The sequence below is a fragment of the Triticum aestivum genome, chromosome 6B, assembly GCF_018294505.1.
Source record: "Triticum aestivum cultivar Chinese Spring chromosome 6B, IWGSC CS RefSeq v2.1, whole genome shotgun sequence".
Classification (NCBI taxonomy): Eukaryota; Viridiplantae; Streptophyta; class Magnoliopsida; order Poales; family Poaceae; genus Triticum; species Triticum aestivum.
The window spans coordinates 631,863,491-631,880,399 of record NC_057810.1 but is presented as its reverse complement, the minus strand read 5'-3'; the positions used below and the strand labels follow the sequence as shown (position 1 = coordinate 631,880,399).

At 44.8% G+C, this 16,909-nt stretch overlaps 2 protein-coding genes across 5 annotated transcripts; one reads left to right on the top strand and one right to left on the bottom strand.

The window, feature by feature from the left end:
• The first annotated feature begins 3,175 nt into the window (after positions 1-3,175).
• LOC123138389 (N-alpha-acetyltransferase 40) lies at positions 3,176-10,634 on the top strand. Of its 4 annotated transcripts, none has more exons than XR_006469079.1 (8): positions 3,176-3,375; positions 3,779-3,881; positions 4,138-4,217; positions 4,320-4,649; positions 4,854-4,899; positions 5,066-5,108; positions 5,180-5,248; positions 5,543-5,614. XR_006469079.1 is itself a non-coding variant. In XM_044558358.1 (8 exons), exons 1-7 carry the CDS (start codon positions 3,307-3,309, stop codon positions 5,640-5,642), a joined length of 939 nt encoding a protein of 312 aa, XP_044414293.1. In that variant the 5' UTR covers positions 3,176-3,306; the 3' UTR covers positions 5,643-5,677; positions 7,951-10,634. The 4 variants fall into 4 exon arrangements, 3 of the variants coding, with proteins under 3 accessions (XP_044414293.1, XP_044414295.1, XP_044414292.1); XM_044558358.1 differs by adding an exon at positions 7,951-10,634 and having other exon boundaries at positions 4,854-4,927; positions 5,066-5,248; positions 5,543-5,677; XM_044558360.1 differs by having other exon boundaries at positions 4,854-4,927; positions 5,543-5,889.
• Positions 5,869-6,704, bottom strand: LOC123138390 (uncharacterized). Its single transcript, XM_044558361.1, has one exon. The coding sequence runs from the start codon at positions 6,702-6,704 to the stop codon at positions 6,030-6,032; it is 675 nt and encodes a 224-aa protein (XP_044414296.1). The 3' UTR covers positions 5,869-6,029.
• Positions 10,635-16,909: the final 6,275 nt, after the last annotated feature.

Sequence of the window (16,909 nt, the reverse complement as noted above, 5' to 3'; positions counted from 1 at the left end):
AAAATTTGATAATGAAAAAAGAACATTTAGAATGGTTATTTTTAAACTACTAAAATAAAAAATAGAGATGTTGTGTGTGATGTGATTTGTGACTAAGAGGCATTCAAAAGCATTTTTGCATGCTCAAGGCGGCCATGAAATGTTCACCAAACAACCTATGGAAAGCAAGAACTTGCTAATTACAATAGTACTAATAAACTATGCATATACTCCCTCGGTTCCAAAATAGATGACCTAACTTTGTACTAAAGTTAGTACAAAGTTAAATCATCCATTTTGGAACGGAGGGAGTAATAGATATGGGCATGCCCTGATTACTGACGTAAGTGTTGCACATCTCTCCCCTCGCAATCACTACAACAGATGGCACAAATTAGGACTGGGCTATGGGTACTGTACAAGATCATTTTGTTATGGAGCAAGTGCAAAAGATTCCCAATACTACAAATGAAAAGGCACAACATGTTCAGCTTTTTGGTCAAGATAATAGAGACCAGTAGTTCATGGCAAGAACCATTCTCGTGAGGAAGGAATAGGCCCAAGGCCATTCAATGGCTGCGGATCTGAGTGAACCCTAAATTCGTCTTCTAATCTGTTGAGTGCAAAGCCCTAGTTACGCAGCGGGGAGTTTTGTATGCGATGCACTAATCCTGTGAATCTTCATGTGGAGGCCGGTCCCCTTCTACTCTCGTGCGGCCTCCATGACACACAATCCTTTCTCCTCAAGCTCTGAGTGCCAATGAAGAGGGTAACATAAGTCAAGCTGAGAACAAATCAGGTGTGGCATTGCACCAATGCTCCCGTGTGTTCCAATGAGTTTTGCCTTGTATACTCTTGTTCTTTTGTCTGTGTACTGTAATTGCCAAAGAGTGCCCTGAGAACTTGTAGACATGTCACCGATTGTGGTAGAAAGTAAACACAGAAATCATGAGTATAGTTTATCACCTGTGAACTTGCTCTTGTGCGGGCAAGATAGTGAGTTACCTACGCGTACGTGCACAAGTATGTGAAGCTCACTTTTGCAAATCAGCCGGCCATGCTCTGCTACTGACGCCCGAGCTCTCCACCACACAAAAGTATTCTGATTGGAAAAAGGAGCAGCATGTTCATGTTGTTTGCAATATAACTGAATATAATAAGAATTAACATGATCAAAATTAGCTAAACAAGCAACCCCCATCTTTCCGAACCAATGAAGATTGCACGACGGGGAAAGAAGTGCCATAGGACCAGGTTAAATTCGCACCATCGGACATGGATGCTCACCTTGGCGTATGGAAAATAGCCTACCGACGACGGATGGGGTGAGGCCGGGCGGATTCGTCGAGATTCCACGCAGCCGTGGCTGGATTAAAGGAAGTCGTCCTCGTTGGCATCAGATGACACGGAGGTATGTGGAGGAGGGGGACAACATGGGCATCTTCACCTCGACATATGTAGAATAGGCGGCGGCTGGGACGAGGCCCAGATCGGACTCATCCCATCGAGATTTTGGGCGACCGTGGCTGGATCGTAGGACGCTGTCCTCCTTGATAGGATCATGCATTCGTGCAGCGGCAGGGGAGGAGGGAGGAAGGAGGAGGTGGGTGATGTCCCCGGTGGTGGTGGCGGGAGAGGGTAGAGCTAGCCGCTAGGGCATTCTCGTCGCAACGGAGCGGGCGAAAGGTTGGGCCAGGATGGAACAGAATACTGGGCTGACATGCGTGCATTGTTTTTTTTTTGAAAGAAAAATCGGGAAAGCAAGCGCTCGCGAGGGGAGAGGGATCGACGAAGGACGAACGGTGGGTCTACGTAAGGGGGGAGACGGAACCCTACGTAATTTTTAGGTAGTAGAGATATACTTGTGCAGTTTCAAATAATTCAACATATCTGCAGTCATCAAACTTGAAGACATACTTTTTAAGGCCTTATTTGCACCGCCTCTCTTTCTTTGTCTGCACGCCTCTTTCCTCCAGTAATAATAATGAATAACTTTTTCCGGATCAGGTATTACACTGTTACAAATGTATGCTGAAGCTACTCCTTACGACAAGAAAAAAGAGGATGAATGCTTTCTATCTTCACCAGTTTTGTAGCATGTTCCAAATTATTGGCTCTTTCTTATTTAAGGATTCATCATGTTTTTTGTAATTTAGAAGCTGACTTGAAAGCTTGATAAGGTTAAGCTTGACAAATACTCTGAAATACTGTTCCTTCCATCTTTATTTTTCTTCCTAACTCATTTCAGTTTCTGTATGCACAGAGCGTCTTACAACATTGTAAGTTAGTATGGTTGCCAGTGGCGTAGCCAATCCAATACGCCAGGGTGGTCCATTGATAGAAACATTTACATAAGATTTTTTTTTTTTAAAGAAATACTTTTTTACTGCACTGTACATAAGCTATGGAGAAATTCTAGGGTGGTCCATGGACCACCCTGGCCACCCCCTAGCTACGCCACTGATGGTTGCCAACGCATAAACACATACAAAACCGGATAAATGCTTTCTATCATGATAATTATTGGATTTCTTTTAGCCCTTTTACATTTCAATCAGTTCTTGTAAATAATCTTTATTTTATATAGAAGTCGTTGTAGTCACATATCATCTTCTATTTCCTATTATCCGTAGTAGGTAGCTATATTATTTTGGCAATCCACACAACCATAATATATATATAGTTTGATCCAAATTAGTACAAGTATATATTTTGCTACGCAGATTAGTAGAATAAAATAAGATTCGAGAATTAAGCATCTTGAACAATATAATTGCACCGTAAGGCAGTTTATATTTTTTTTCCTGGCTACACTCGAAGGGAAGACTACACTACAAGGCTATACTACTGCATTAATAAATAATTGCTTATTTTATTTAAATGAGAATATTTTCCTGCGATTACTCTATGAAGCAACATAACCACTATTGTGTCTCACTTTTGAAAATACAATTTGAGCGACATCAAACATTGTGTATCCATTTGATTTATATTTCTAAAAACATTTATTTTTTTATATTATGTGAATCTCATCTGGTTTACGTTTGGGACATGCGTTGCACGTGCATGCTTTCTAGTTTTAAAAAGCTAGTGATTTCGCTAATTTCTGCGTGAGTTCGACGGTGAATACCTTTTTTTAGACAAGACGGTGAAGATATAAGGGCCGCAGGCCTTGGTTTCGTCGTGCGCGCTACGACGCCGGAGAGCCCATGGCTGAAACAAGCATCTTTTCATTGGCCCGACAAATAGAACCACTCCTACTTCCTGAGCCCACCGGCGGCGGCTCTCCTGCAGCCGGCAGCCACGAGACAACGGCAGGGGCCAGCGATGGCGACGGCGGAGAACAAGAGGCCTCGGAGCAGCGGCGGCGTGGAGAGGCCGCCGAGTAGGAAGGAGGTACTCATACTTCTCCCCTTCCCCTCTTCCTCTTCTATCCCCGATCCCCTTTCCGCTCCCTGCGGCAAATTTCATTGCAACAATCTATTGTATGTTGACATGGTTTAATCCCGGCATTCGAGATTGGCGAGTAGGATGGAGCTGGCTGAGGCCGTAGCGCCAAGTTCAGCACACGCATTGTCCATGTGTTGATTCCGCGGAAACATGTTGAAAGTTGCATCACCTATACCTAGATTTTTACTTTTCAGCAACACAGAGATTCAGTGAACACCTGGTGACTCTGGTCCCTGAATCCAGCTGTTTTTGTGATAATAGCAACCATGCCATGAATCAGCATTGGGAGAGAACTGATGGAGGTTATATGTATACTGGGAGCTCATGCAGATATCATGCTTTTGGATAGATATTGGGGAGGAAGAAGGCCATCAAAGAACTTATAAGGAAAGCTGTAGCTGTGAAGGATCATCTTGCGCAGTTCCCGGATTTTCATAAATACGAGCGAAGTGGTAACCTACGTTTGTCTTTCTGATGTAAATTTTCTGTGCTATAGGACAAGTAGCTGCTAATGTTCCATTTGGGTTCAGGACGCCTACTGTGTGTTTCCTGGATTCAGCTTTAGAGATTCAACAAAAGAAAATTGAATGCATCATTAGGCCTTAGCAATTGTACTCGAGACAACAATTCTTGCTTTGGGCCAAGCATTGTCTTTTTCTGGAGGAGAACTGCACTATAGCAGGCTGAACTCATATTTCTTATATTTAGGTTTTTCGATCTACTTGGAGTCTGGGCATGGCAATCAGCTTTCAGTGCCAACGAGGAAGTACATCCAAAATCTTCTCAAGGTTGAATACCTTACCTGCCTACTGCTTTAGGATGTTTGCATATGTACCTTTTTACAAGTAACCCATGATTATTGAATGTAACACTGGTAAACAATAATTTAGGCTAACATGAAGGGAACTTATGGATCAGAATGGCCTTCAGAAGAGAAAATTAAGCGCCGGGAAATGGTTGCCCCAGAAGCACGATATATCCTGATCTGCCAATATGCAGACAGTGATATTGCCAAATGTTTCATGAAGCAAGATTCAGGGGTGGAATGTGCACATGTGACATGCCGTGGAGGCCGCTTGCTTGGTTTTGTACACTACAGATTTGTTGTTGAATTGGATGTGCCTGTTCTTTATGTGTATGAGCTACAATTGGAGTCTTCTGTCCAAGGGAAGGGGCTGGGGAAGTTCCTAATGCAGTTGATTGAACTTATAGCTTGCAAGGTGATCTGTTTTTTTGAAGTTCCTGATAGTTTATTGTTCTGTTCTTCAGAATATTATGTCAAGACATAGAGTGTCATGGAGTGGTCTGTGTCTTCTGGTTAATGCATTTTTTTTTATTTTTGTTTCTTGCCCAATTACTATTCTGGTGACATCTCAGCTGGAATGATGATAAAAAATTGACCCAGAACGCATGTATGCTTGCAGAGCCAAATGGAGGCCGTGATGCTAACAGTTCAAAAATCTAATACAGGTGCTATGGCTTTCTACAACAATTTGGGGTAAAGTCGTAAATTTGCATTTCATGTCAACAACTTATCTGGGGCGCACTGAATGGATGTACCTTCTGGTTGTTGGTTACTTATGGTGTCTCATTCACTTTGATTGCAATATTTTAATTCACTTATTCTATCTTGCAGATATGTAATATCCAGTGCCTCGCCATCACGAGTGGATCCACTGGTATTACTTTACCAAGAAATAGTCTCCACAGGAACAAGATATTTGTATGTTGACTCCTTCATTTTCCACAGATTGGAATTCATAGAAGCTATGAGATCTTGTGCAAGACATTTGAATCTGAAGCCAAGTGCAAATTGGAGGTGTGTAGCATGTTCCATATTGTGTAGATCCACTGTTAACCTAGTAAGGTTACTGATTCCGATCATCTACGTGTCACTGATGTTATGAATTGGTTGTGTTGCTCCTCTTTTGCTTTGCACTAAAGCTTTATTACTTAGTACTGTCCACATGACCTATGATGTATGAACGTGTAGAGTAGGACTCTGCGTGATCTGCTACTGATTAAATTCGTGATATATTCAGTAGATGCTCTTCTACTGCATATGTACTCTTTTATCCCAGCTAATGAATGTGCATCACGGTGTAATGCGCAGGAAGGCAACTAATGCACGGGGGAGCACAACACGACTTTGGTTGCATAACAAGCTCTGGCGGGATGCGACAGCCCATGTTTTTGTGATTTATTTGGAGTAGTGCAGGATGTTTGGTTTTATATCTTCAGAGCCAAGGTTTGCCGTACCAAACTTGTGAATATTTGTTCCATTGGCAACTTTGACCATATTTACCTACCATTAATTAGTTTTGATGGCAAAATTTTGGTTTGGTCATGTTTTCTTTGGCTCCCTGTTTAATTTCTAGAGCCAAATTTGGTTAGTTTATCAATGAGTTTTATCTGAAACTATTTTGCTGATACACTTTAGGAAACAAGCACGATGGTCCACCACATCTGATGTATATGGGGTAGACTTGGTCTAAGTTAAAGAAGTGAACATCGGACCAGTACACAAGTTGTTTCACATAGCTGAAGAGATTCACATATAACAAGTTCTCAATGGTGCATTGCTCAGTTCACGGTGCATCCTAGCGCTTTCTCCTTGGGGCTCTCTTCCCCTTGGCAATCGTCGCGCCGGGGCTCCAGTTGATCTCCCCTTCCTCTAGCTCCCCCTCCTTGTTCTCCTTCTCCCTGGATGTGGCAGCAGCAGCAGCAGCAGCAAGGGCCTGTGACCGTTTGAACCTGAGAATGAGCCTCTTGCGTGGCGGCAGGTCCTCCTCCTTGATATTCTCCGTGTCGTCGTCAACTTTGGCCTTGGCCTTGCTAACGCCGTGCTCGCTACGGAGCACCCCACACCTGGCACACATGTACTTTCTCCACTTGAAGGGGTACTTGGCCTGTTTGAACTCGGTGCAGAAACGCTCGCCCTCCTCTCCTGCAGATATCTTACTCTTGTTGGCGCTGCGCTCACCTTCATCTTCTGCAGAGAGCTTGCACTTGTCAGCGGATTGCTCACCCTTATCCCCTGCAGGGAGCTTGCTCTTGCTGGTGTCGTGCTTGCCCCCATCTCCTGCGGAGAGCTTGCTCTTGCAGGTGTTGTGCTCCTCACGGAGCATCCCACACCTAGCGCACATGTACCTTCTCCACTTGAAGGGGTACTTGGCCTGCTTGAACTCTGTGCAGATGCGGCGGCCCTCATCTCCTACGGAGAGCTTGCTCCGGCGGATCACGACGAGGAGCGGCTTGCCACTGCTTGTCGACATCCTCTCACTCTGTACTCTCTAGATCTAGTCCACACTCTTACTAAATCTCTTTCGAGTCTTACAGATCTGATATTGACGATGACCGTGATCAATCTCCTGAACAATGTACATGGATTTATTGGGATGCAAATTAATATCGTAGTACAGATTGGCATCGCCAAAGCAAACAGAAAGTAATTTCAGCATGCATGGGGCAGCACGGCGCCATGAGAACCGTAACGCCTGTGTGTGCACGAGTGTCTTGTGCAAGCGCTTGGCGTCCACTGCTAGTGCCAAAGCAGCACGCCCAGCCCATTGTTTCTTGCGGTGCTGGTGGTTGTTTCATATATGCACCCAACAACCAAAGGCATGGCTGATTGCTTTTGCGCTGGCGGTTGTGGTGCATTTCGTCTCTTTAGCTAGAACCCCTCTTGCTGACGCTATGGTGAGTCAGAGAAGTGCCTTTGTTTCTTAAAGCTAGATAGAAAAGGAAATGAGTCTATTTATCTCTGCATCAGGTTTTACAACACAAAGCACACTAGAATTCAGAGGCTGCAAACAAGAGACCTGAACCAGATTCAGAAGGGAGGAGCATAAATGTAAATTTGACGGCCAGTGACTAGCATAGTTATATATATTCGTAAAAGGTATAGGAAAAAGAAACAAGCATATGGCCATGCTTATCTAATACTCCACACTATAGTTGGCAAACATTTAGAGTATGCCTAAAAGACCCATACCATGGAAACATGTACCATGTGATAAAAAGTTGTAAGATTAAACTGTTGAGGACCACGGTAGCGATCTTTTTTCTAGTAATAATTAATGGCTGTGGTTTATCTGATATGTTGTAATGCTAGGCTGTAGATAGCAGGCTGGCATGTCGCCCAGTACGAACATACACTGCTGTGCGTAGTAAATCATTAAGGCCGCACTGAGGGTCAAGATTTGACTCTACTCATAGCAGTTTGGAAACTAATGCATAAATATATTTTTCTTGTATTTTCATACCTATATATATGATCTTGTAGTCTCTCTTCACTAAACTGAAACCTGCAAGTCTTTTGTGTTTCCCGTTATCTAAGTACACTACGACTTTTCATACCTATATACATGTGTACCAACTTTTACTAGCCATTGCATTTGTCTTGTCTGAAGATGGCCGTGATGCATGATTTTGGATTCTGATTGCTGAGCCAATGAATGGAATTAAATGTGGCTTCCAAGTTGCATCATGCATTTCTCAGTTTGCTTCAATGTGTTGTAGGCACCATTTACTTTCTGAACAGAAGTACTACAACAGTCATTACTACCAAGTAGGAAAGTAAAAGACAAAAAGGGAAGGTGAAGACATTGAACAAGACAAGAAAACCGCAGAAATAAAAGAAACAATGGCTACTTAGAAATGGGCTATCAAGGAAATTTTAGTTGGGTTGTGTTTTCTTTGCCCCTGTTCAACTGATGGAGCCAAATTTCGAGAAAAGTCGTATGAAACTAGTGTGTCACCCGGGGATTGGTGACTTCAATTTTTTGGGTTTTTTTTGTTGACTTGAAAACTTATGTTCAGTTTTCTGTGCTATTTAGTCTCAAACGAATTTGTCTGAAACTATTGTTGCTGATACACTTAAGGAAACAAACACGATGGTCCACCCCATTGGATAGACTTGGTCAAAGTTATAAAAAAGTGTACCCCATCGAGGACCAGTACACAAGTTGTTTCACATAGCTAAAAAGATTCACATATAACAAGTTCTCAATGGTGCATTGCTCAGTGCATCCACAAACTTTCTCATTGTTTCACATACCTGACATACATGTACTTTCTCTACTTGAAGGGAGTACGGAGCACACACACACACACACACACACACACACACACACACACACACACACACACACAAACACAATAACCATATAAAACCAACGAGCATGCTGGTGATAGGCTTGGTTAGTTTCAGACATAGTGGGAAAAATTATATTATTACATAGCAACTTGGATGCCACAAAAGAGTCCTTTTCTTGGAGCAAAAGTCTCCTAGTTTGATCCGGCATCAATGAGTATAACAGCGCACTGGTAACTGGCTGAACCATAAGAAACATGAAACGAACTATTTAGATAAATAGTGGATAGTAGCCCATTCATCGGCTGCACAAAAAGAGCTTTTTTTTGTTGGTCGCATGTAGCATACACCTTTCACATAAATGCTGGATTTTGGTAGACTCCTGGATGAAAGAAACAAGGAACTTTTGATTGCCTCCCTATAAATTCGTGTCTTGTGCAAATGCTTGGCGTTCACCCCCATTGCCAAAGCAACATGCTCGTTGTTTCTTGCGGTGTTGGTGGTTGTTTGGTATATGCATCCAAGAACCAAAGGCGCACGCTTCTTGCTGCGGTTGATTGCTTTTTGTGATGGTGGCATTTGTCGTGCATTTCATCTCTCTAGTGAACCTCTCTTGCTGACACTATTGTGAGTCGGAGAAGTGTCTTTTTTTTCTTAAAGTTAGAAAAGGGACTGATTCTGTTGATATTCTGGTCTTTGCATCAGGTTTCACAACACAAAGTATGTTTAGAATTTAGAGGACGCAAACAAGTGATCTGAACCAGATTCAAAAGGGAGGAGCAGAATGTAAATTTGATGCCAGTGACTGGTACATCTTTAAAAAAGGTATAGGGAAATAAGACAATCATGGCCATGCTCATCTAATACAATGCTAATTCTCAAAAAAAAAAACTATGTAGTGGCCGCCTAGAGGGCCAAGATTTGACTCTACTCATAGCAGTTCATAGTAGTTTTGAAATTAATGCATATATAACATATACTATATTTTCCCTTGTATTTTTGCACCTATATGAGATCTTGTACTTTTTTTCCACTAAACTGAAACCTGTGAGTCTTTTTGTGTTTCCAGTTATCTCAGTAGATTAGTTCTACATGTGCACCAACTTTTACCTAGTACAACTTTAATACAAAGTTGTAATAGAGCCGCGTCATTTAATTTGGATCGGATGGAGTAGCTCATTTTACTCTTGTCTAAAGATGGCTGTGATGCATGATTTTGGATGTTGATTGCTGAGCCAATGGATTAATATGTGGCTTCCAAGTTGAATCATGCACTGTCAATTTGCTTCAATGAGTTGTTGGCGCCGTTTATTTTCTGAACATAAGTAGTACAACAGTCATTGCTACCAAGTAGGAAAGTAAAAGACAAAGAGGAAAGGATAAGACATTGAACAAGACAAGAAAACCACAGAAATGGTTCGATCTCGTGATAATAAGCGACATTGAACAAGACTATCAAGGAAATTAGCCAGCACAGACGTTAGCGAGCTATGTCACTGATACATGGGCCAGTTGTTCCTCACAACATACTAACGATGGCTCATCTGGCCCGGCACACAACCCACCTCACTTGATCACCAATCACAGGTTCCCAAAGAATCTCCTGAAAAGAAAGAGGATCGCCTCAAAAGAAAACGAGCACACAACGGATAGGGAAGGAAAGTTGCCACTTCACTAAAGTTCTTCTCCTACGCCATGTGTTCACAGGCACACGTGACACCCAGATCGCACGGCGTTGACAGCTTGCGCATCCGTCGTGCTTACATCATGACATGATCATGAACACGCCGTGAGCGGGTGCAAGGACCGTCGGACGGTTGCAGGCCCGTCGCACTGCAAGCCGTGGTAGCAAACATGTGCTTCATAGAACTACTCTAGAAAAAACATGATTGCTTGGCGTCTAGAGTCTAAACAGAACAACAGAAATACAACGCTTTGTGTGCCAGCTAAGAAGGCACATCTAGCAGGAACACCATCTAAAACTGAAAGTATGCCTAGGTGTGGTGATCACTATGTTCCTCATGCCTCTCATGCCTACAGATTCTATGTGGCTACTATGTGCTCCCAACATCGGCACGAAGCCTAAAACTCGCATTGGGTCTTTGTGTGATTCTCGTATGGTCGGTCTGTATAGTTTCTTCACAATATCTTCCTTTTATAATGGAGTAAAGTAGAGCAAGTTTGGTTTAATGCAGCAGCTACTCCCTCCGTCCGGAAATACTCGTCGGAGGAATGAATGTATCTAGATATATTTTAGTTCTAGATACATTCATTTTTATGTATTTCTCCGACAAGTATTTCCGGACGGAGGGAGTACTATACTGTGAAAGATAACTTGCACTATTTTTTTTTCTTTGTTACAAAAGCGTAATATATATGATCATATTGCTATTCTCCCGCTTCATGTGCCCCATACCACAGTGTAGTACATGTTTACCAATGCTTATATGCAACCTTCCATAAATTCATTTATTATGCTTCCTTGTGATGGTTGCTCGGGGCGGCCGATCTATGTAGTATGCAAATTAAGTGCAGCCAGAAGTGAACAATCAGATATTCTTTTTTTTTTGCGGGGATAAAGAGAGTTTATTGCATAGGTATAGAGTTACAGTCGAGAGGCCATAAATCCTCGATACATGGTGGAACCGAGCCAAGCCAAACAGCCGTGGCTCGCTCGGTGCGGCTATACTTAGCCAACCGATCGGCAACTCTATTTTGAAGTCTACTAATCTTTTGAGAAAAAAACTCCCTACTATCTAAGAGTGACTTGATCTCCAAGATGATCTGTCCATAGGCCAAGCGAAGAAGTGCATCATTTGTCAAGCTAGACAATGCTTCAGAGGAGTCCGTTTGAACCACCACCGGTAAATCAGAGTGTTGTAATGCTAGGGCCAACCCCTGCATGATCGCATGCAATTCTGCCTCAAGTGGGTCATTGCAGTAGAAGATGAACCGGTAAGCTGCCATTAGGACCTCGCCTCTGTCGTTCCGGAGCACCATACCGACGCCCGCAGAGCCATCCTCATGCAGAAAGGAGCCTTCGACTGACAGCACCAGCCTGCCAAGCGGCGGCGCCGGCCAGGGATCTGCCGGCGGCTTGACACCTGAGACTGGCAACGCCACCGCCGAGGTCGACATCTTCCCTTTAATGATCTCCTCCGTAGAGTAACGTGCAACGAGTCTTATGGACTTGTAGTAACTGTCCAAAAATTCGACGGTGGCTGGCACAGAAGGCACCTCCTTCCCGTTGGTCAAATCATTACGCAACTGCCAAATCCGCCAGAAGAACATAATCAGCATATCCTGGACCTCCGTCGAGCATTTCGACAGCAGTGATATTAGCCACTCCCTCCCATCATGGATAAGGAGATCATCGCCAGGAAGTGGCCAACGGAGATGCATATTTGTCCAGAACGTTCTCGCATGAGAGCAAGTTATCATTGCATGGAATGAATCCTCCTCCTCCACCCTGCAAAGCAGACAGGTTGAACGTGTCACCAAGTGTCGGAAGGCTTTATAACTCTATGTTGCCAACGTCCCTGTCACACATCTCCATGCATGGATTTTCATTTTCTGTGGTACCCCTTTCCGCCAAACGTAGTTCCACCCCTCGATTACCCTCTGGGGCAGTACTCGACGCACCATTAGCAGCGACAACATTATGATCACATGTAGCCAATTTGTAAGCACTTCTCACCGTCAACCCACCCCTTTTTTCCGGGTACCATGCCAAAAAATCATCTCTCTGGCGAGGCGAAGTTTTTATTTTCAGAATGTGATCAATATCCATCGGCCAAAAGAATTCCCTCAACCGGTCCTGCTTCCATGCTCCATTGCCATCTAAGAAATCAGAGACCCTGTTGAAAAGACAGATTTCCTTCGGAGTAATCGGACGGAATGAGTAAGGCCGAGGCAGCCAAGGGTCATGCCAAGTATGAATCTTCACGCCATTACCGACTCGCCAAATGACGCCCTTCTTGACCAACTCAAGGCCATGCAGTATTCCTTTCCACACCTCAGACCCGGAGCCCGGGAACACAGTATCCAAAAGCTGACCAGATGGATAGTATCTTGCCTTCAGCAGACACGCACAAAGTCTATCTGGCCTATCCAGGAGCCTCCAGGCCTGCTTAGCTAGCAGCGCCTGGTTAAACGCCCTCATGTCCCTAAAGCCCATACCTCCCATGGCTTTAGGCAAACGCAGTTTATCCCAGCTCATCCAGACCATCTTCTTCTTCCCGTTCTCCACCCCCACCAATATTGACGTATCATCCTTGTTAGATCATCACAGACCGAATCCGGGAGTTTGAAAACACTCATAACATATGCTGCTATGGCCTGTGCCACTGATTTGATTAGTATCTCCTTATTCCCTGATGACATGTACTGCTCACTCCAATCCATAAGAATTTTCCTCAAACGCTCTTGGATAGTCTCAAAGTGCCCTTTGTGCATCCTCCCCTCTGGAACCGGCAAGCCCAAATACTTAGGCTCAAACGCCTCCTGGGTGATATTCAGCGTGTCTTTAACCTCTTGAACCACATCAGGTTGACATTGATTTGAGAATAGAATGCAACACTTCGACGGGTTAATAAGTTGTCCTGTCGCGGTCGCAAAGGTGTTCAACACCCCTTTCACTAATAATGCCTGCTGATTATTTTCTTGAAAAAATAGAAGTGAATCATCCGCAAACAAAAGGTGTATAATCTCCGAAGCACCTCTACATATTCTGACCCCACTGAGACCATCTTCCCTTGCAGCCTTTTCAATCAACACAGAAAGAGCATCAACTACAAATAAGAAGAAGAATGGAGACAGTGGATCACCTTGACGGAGTTCCCTCGAGGGGGAGAAAGACTCCAGTAGCTTCCCATTAAATTTTATCGAGTACTTCACCGACGAGACACAAGCCATAACACGAGCAATCCAGATGGGCGAGAAGCCCCATTTAGCCAATGCTTTTTCCAAAAAAAAAACCCAGTCCACCCTGTCATAGGCCTTAGAAAGATCTACTCCCTCCGTCAGAAAATACTTGTCATCAAAATGGATAAAAAGAGATGTATCTAGAACTAAAATACGTCTAGATGCATCCCCTTTTATCCATTTTGTTGACAAGTATTTCCGGACGGAGGGAGTAGCTTGTAAGCACAGAGACCGGTTGCATTGTTTCTTACCGACCGAATATGGTGAATACATTCAAACGCAATAATAGAGTTGTCCGAAATCAGCCTCCCCGGGATGAAGGCGCTCTGATTTTCAGATATGAGATCAGACAGGATGGGTCGTAGTCTGTTTACCATACACTTAGAGATTATCTTGTATATAACATTGCACAAGCTTATCGGCCTAAAATCCTTCAGATCGTTCGGATGAGGGACCTTAGGAATTAGCACAATGGCCGTGTTATTAACTCCATCAGGCATAACACCAGAAGCAAAGAACTCGTGGACCGCCGCTACAATCTCAGTTTTCAGCAGTGCCCAATTCCGTTGAAAGAACCTAGCAGGTAGTCCATCACATCCCGATGCTTTTAGTGGCCCAATCAAAAATAAGGCATTAGATATCTCCTCGTCTGAGTAGGGCCTGCATAAAGAAGCATTCATCTCCTTTGTTACTTTTGGGGCAATACAGTCCAACACCGCGTCCAGAGAGAGGGTTGGATCTTTGGTGAAAATCTCCTTAAAGTAAGAGTGAGCCATTCTTTCCATCTCGGAAGGAGCATTAGACCACGTCCCATCTTGTTTCCGAAGACATTGAATCAAATTCCTATGAGCACACCGGTGCAGATATTTGGTGTTGCGCTCACCTTCCTTAAGCCAGGTGATGCGTGACCGCTGGAGCCATAGCATCTCCTCCCTGTATAAGAGCTCGTCGAGCTGGTTCATTTTTTCCCGTACTTGAGCACGGTCCGCTCCATCCTGTTGCAGGTCTGCCAGTTGCGAACGGAGCCTCTCAATATCCTTCAACACGTTGCCAAACTTCAATCTACTCCACTCCTTCAACTCCTTTAAAACCTCCCGTAAGGACGTGGCTACCGAACCCAAGCTGCCAGGGGACTTGTGTTTATTCCAAGCTCCAGCTATTACATTGGGCAGGGTATTGTCACGTTCCCACATGATTTCATAACACAAACATGGGGGCCAACGCTGTTGGTCCTGCATCCCCTCCAACTGTATCAAAACGGGACAATGATCCGAACATGAGGTGGTCAAGTGAACCACCTTTGCAAGCGGAAACGTATCACGCCAAGCTTCGTCTGCACAAGCACGGTCGGACCTGAACATTGCGGTCTGAATCCTGGCCATTGTTATATGTGAACGGAATACCCGAGAAACCAAGGTCCTCGAGCTCGCACCTCTCCAAGCAATCTCTGAAGGCAACCATCTGAGCCTCCGAACGCTCGGTCCTCGACAGATGCTCATGCTGCCACAAAGCTTCATTGAAATCACCACACACCATCCACGGCTCACGCGAGTAAGCACGAAGCCTGCAAAGGTGCTCCCACATGCGATGACGATTTTCAACCCGAGGCTCCCCATAGACAAAGGTGCCTCGCCAAGAAGTGCCTGACCCACCATCGACCACACTAACATCAATAAAACGATTACAAGAATCAATCACCGTGACAGAGAGGGACTCATCCCAGAAAAGTGCTAAGCTCCCACTTCTTCCATCACTACTCACACCATGAAAACCTTTCAGACTGAGTCTCCATCGCAGCTTCTCTACTTTCACAGTAGCTTGCCTAGTTTCACACAGAAAGACAAGCTTGGGGTTATTGGCTTTTGCGAGGGCCAAAACCTCACGAACTGTCCGGCGGTCCCCCCCCCCCCCCCGGCAGTTCCAAACTAGGGTATTCATTGTGTCCGGCGGTCTTCCTCGAGGGAAACCGCCGATCTCTCCGTGGTATCATGATCCTTGGTGAGCTTGACACGTTTACTGCTTGAAGAGCTGCTTGTTGATGAGGCATTCTCTCCCAGGTCCTGAACAATGCCATCCATAATGGCCAAAACCACATCCTTGCTTTTAGGTATGTTCACAGCATCATCTCCAACACTATCCATGTTCAATCTCTTCCTCACGTCTCTATCAATTTCCATGAGTGCACTCGGGGTCTTCACCGGGCTTGTGGCAGTGTCGAGCGCCTCAGGATCCGAAGCCTTGAGGCCAGGGTCCAATGGAGCACTAGGGCTCCCGTTCTTCTTTTGCTGACGAGGTGCATCTACTCTGCTAGGGTTTTGGTCAGGCCTCGGCCGGCTAGGGCCCTCGGCGTATAGCCAGTCACCAAAATTGAGATTTTTCTTATCATGAACACCAGATCCACACTCCTTATGCTCATGTCCTATCCGACCACAGAAACCGCAAAAACGGGCCAACTTCTCATACCGCACCCGATAAACTTGCCTCTCCTGCGCCCGAACAATGCTCACAAACTTTGTAAGAGGCTGCTTAATGGCATGGTTAACCCTAACCCTAACATAGTCCCCACGGGTGTTGCCGTTTAAACGCATCTCCAAGATCTCGCCGGCCCCTTTAGGAGCCGCTCCACAATACCCCGCTTGCAATAGGGATCAGGAAGTTTATGTATCTGTAACTAGATGGGCATATGATCGAAAACCACATCGTCCGCTTTGGTGGAACCATCGTACGGACACATCAGAACCGCCATGTTGCGGAAGAGCCAAGGGCCTTGCATCATCATGCTCTCCCAGTCGCCCAGGCAAGAAGCTTGGACAACGAATCTGTTAGGTCCGACCGGGCGAAATCTTACCCGCTGCGCCGGATTCCAGGCCGCCCTCAAGTCCTTGTAGAAAGCTGCCTGCGAGAAATTCTTGTCGGTGTGAACCCTAGCTAGGGCTAGCCACCGTATGCTCTCTTTGATTTCGGGATCCTCTTCATCAATCTCAACATCATTGAACTCCTCGTCGTTCAGATCCAGATGATCGAAGAAATCTTCCAGGGCGGCGTTAGCGGCCGCCGAAGCACCTCCGCTCGTGGCAGAGTTCGCATCCGAGGGGGAGGCCATCCTGACGTGGTTGGGCACTGCGCGATCTACGAGGGCGTCGATCAAGCTGTGCGGAGGGTGAGGGGACTCAGGGGCGATCAAATCGTCCGAGAGGACAGAAACCCTAGGCGCTGGGGCGTAGGGGAAAAAACCCATAGGCATATACCCGTGGCTTCTAACAATCAATCAGATATTCTTAACTCCCTTGAAATTTTAACGATAATTTTGCTTACGTCCCTGTACAACATTTTTCATTTCCATGCGAAATATTTTCGAGGAGAGTTGGTTAAGCTGATTGGGCAAGTAGATAATATGTTACAATAATATTATGCATATAGTATATAGGAGAGTATTAAATCATTTAGAATTTCCCAATAAAA

Bases quoted from the DNA above. Each gene is read 5' to 3' on its own strand.
- LOC123138390 (XM_044558361.1), bottom strand. From the start codon at position 6,704: ATGTCGACAAGCAGTGGCAAGCCGCTCCTCGTCGTGATCCGCCGGAGC.
- LOC123138389 (XM_044558358.1), top strand. From the start codon at position 3,307: ATGGCGACGGCGGAGAACAAGAGGCCTCGGAGCAGCGGCGGCGTGGAG. The intron at 3,882-4,137 runs GTAACCTACGTT...TCTTATATTTAG, and splicing joins TCATAAATACGAGCGAAGTG to GTTTTTCGATCTACTTGGAG. The intron at 5,249-5,542 runs GTGTGTAGCATG...TGTAATGCGCAG, and splicing joins AAGCCAAGTGCAAATTGGAG to GAAGGCAACTAATGCACGGG.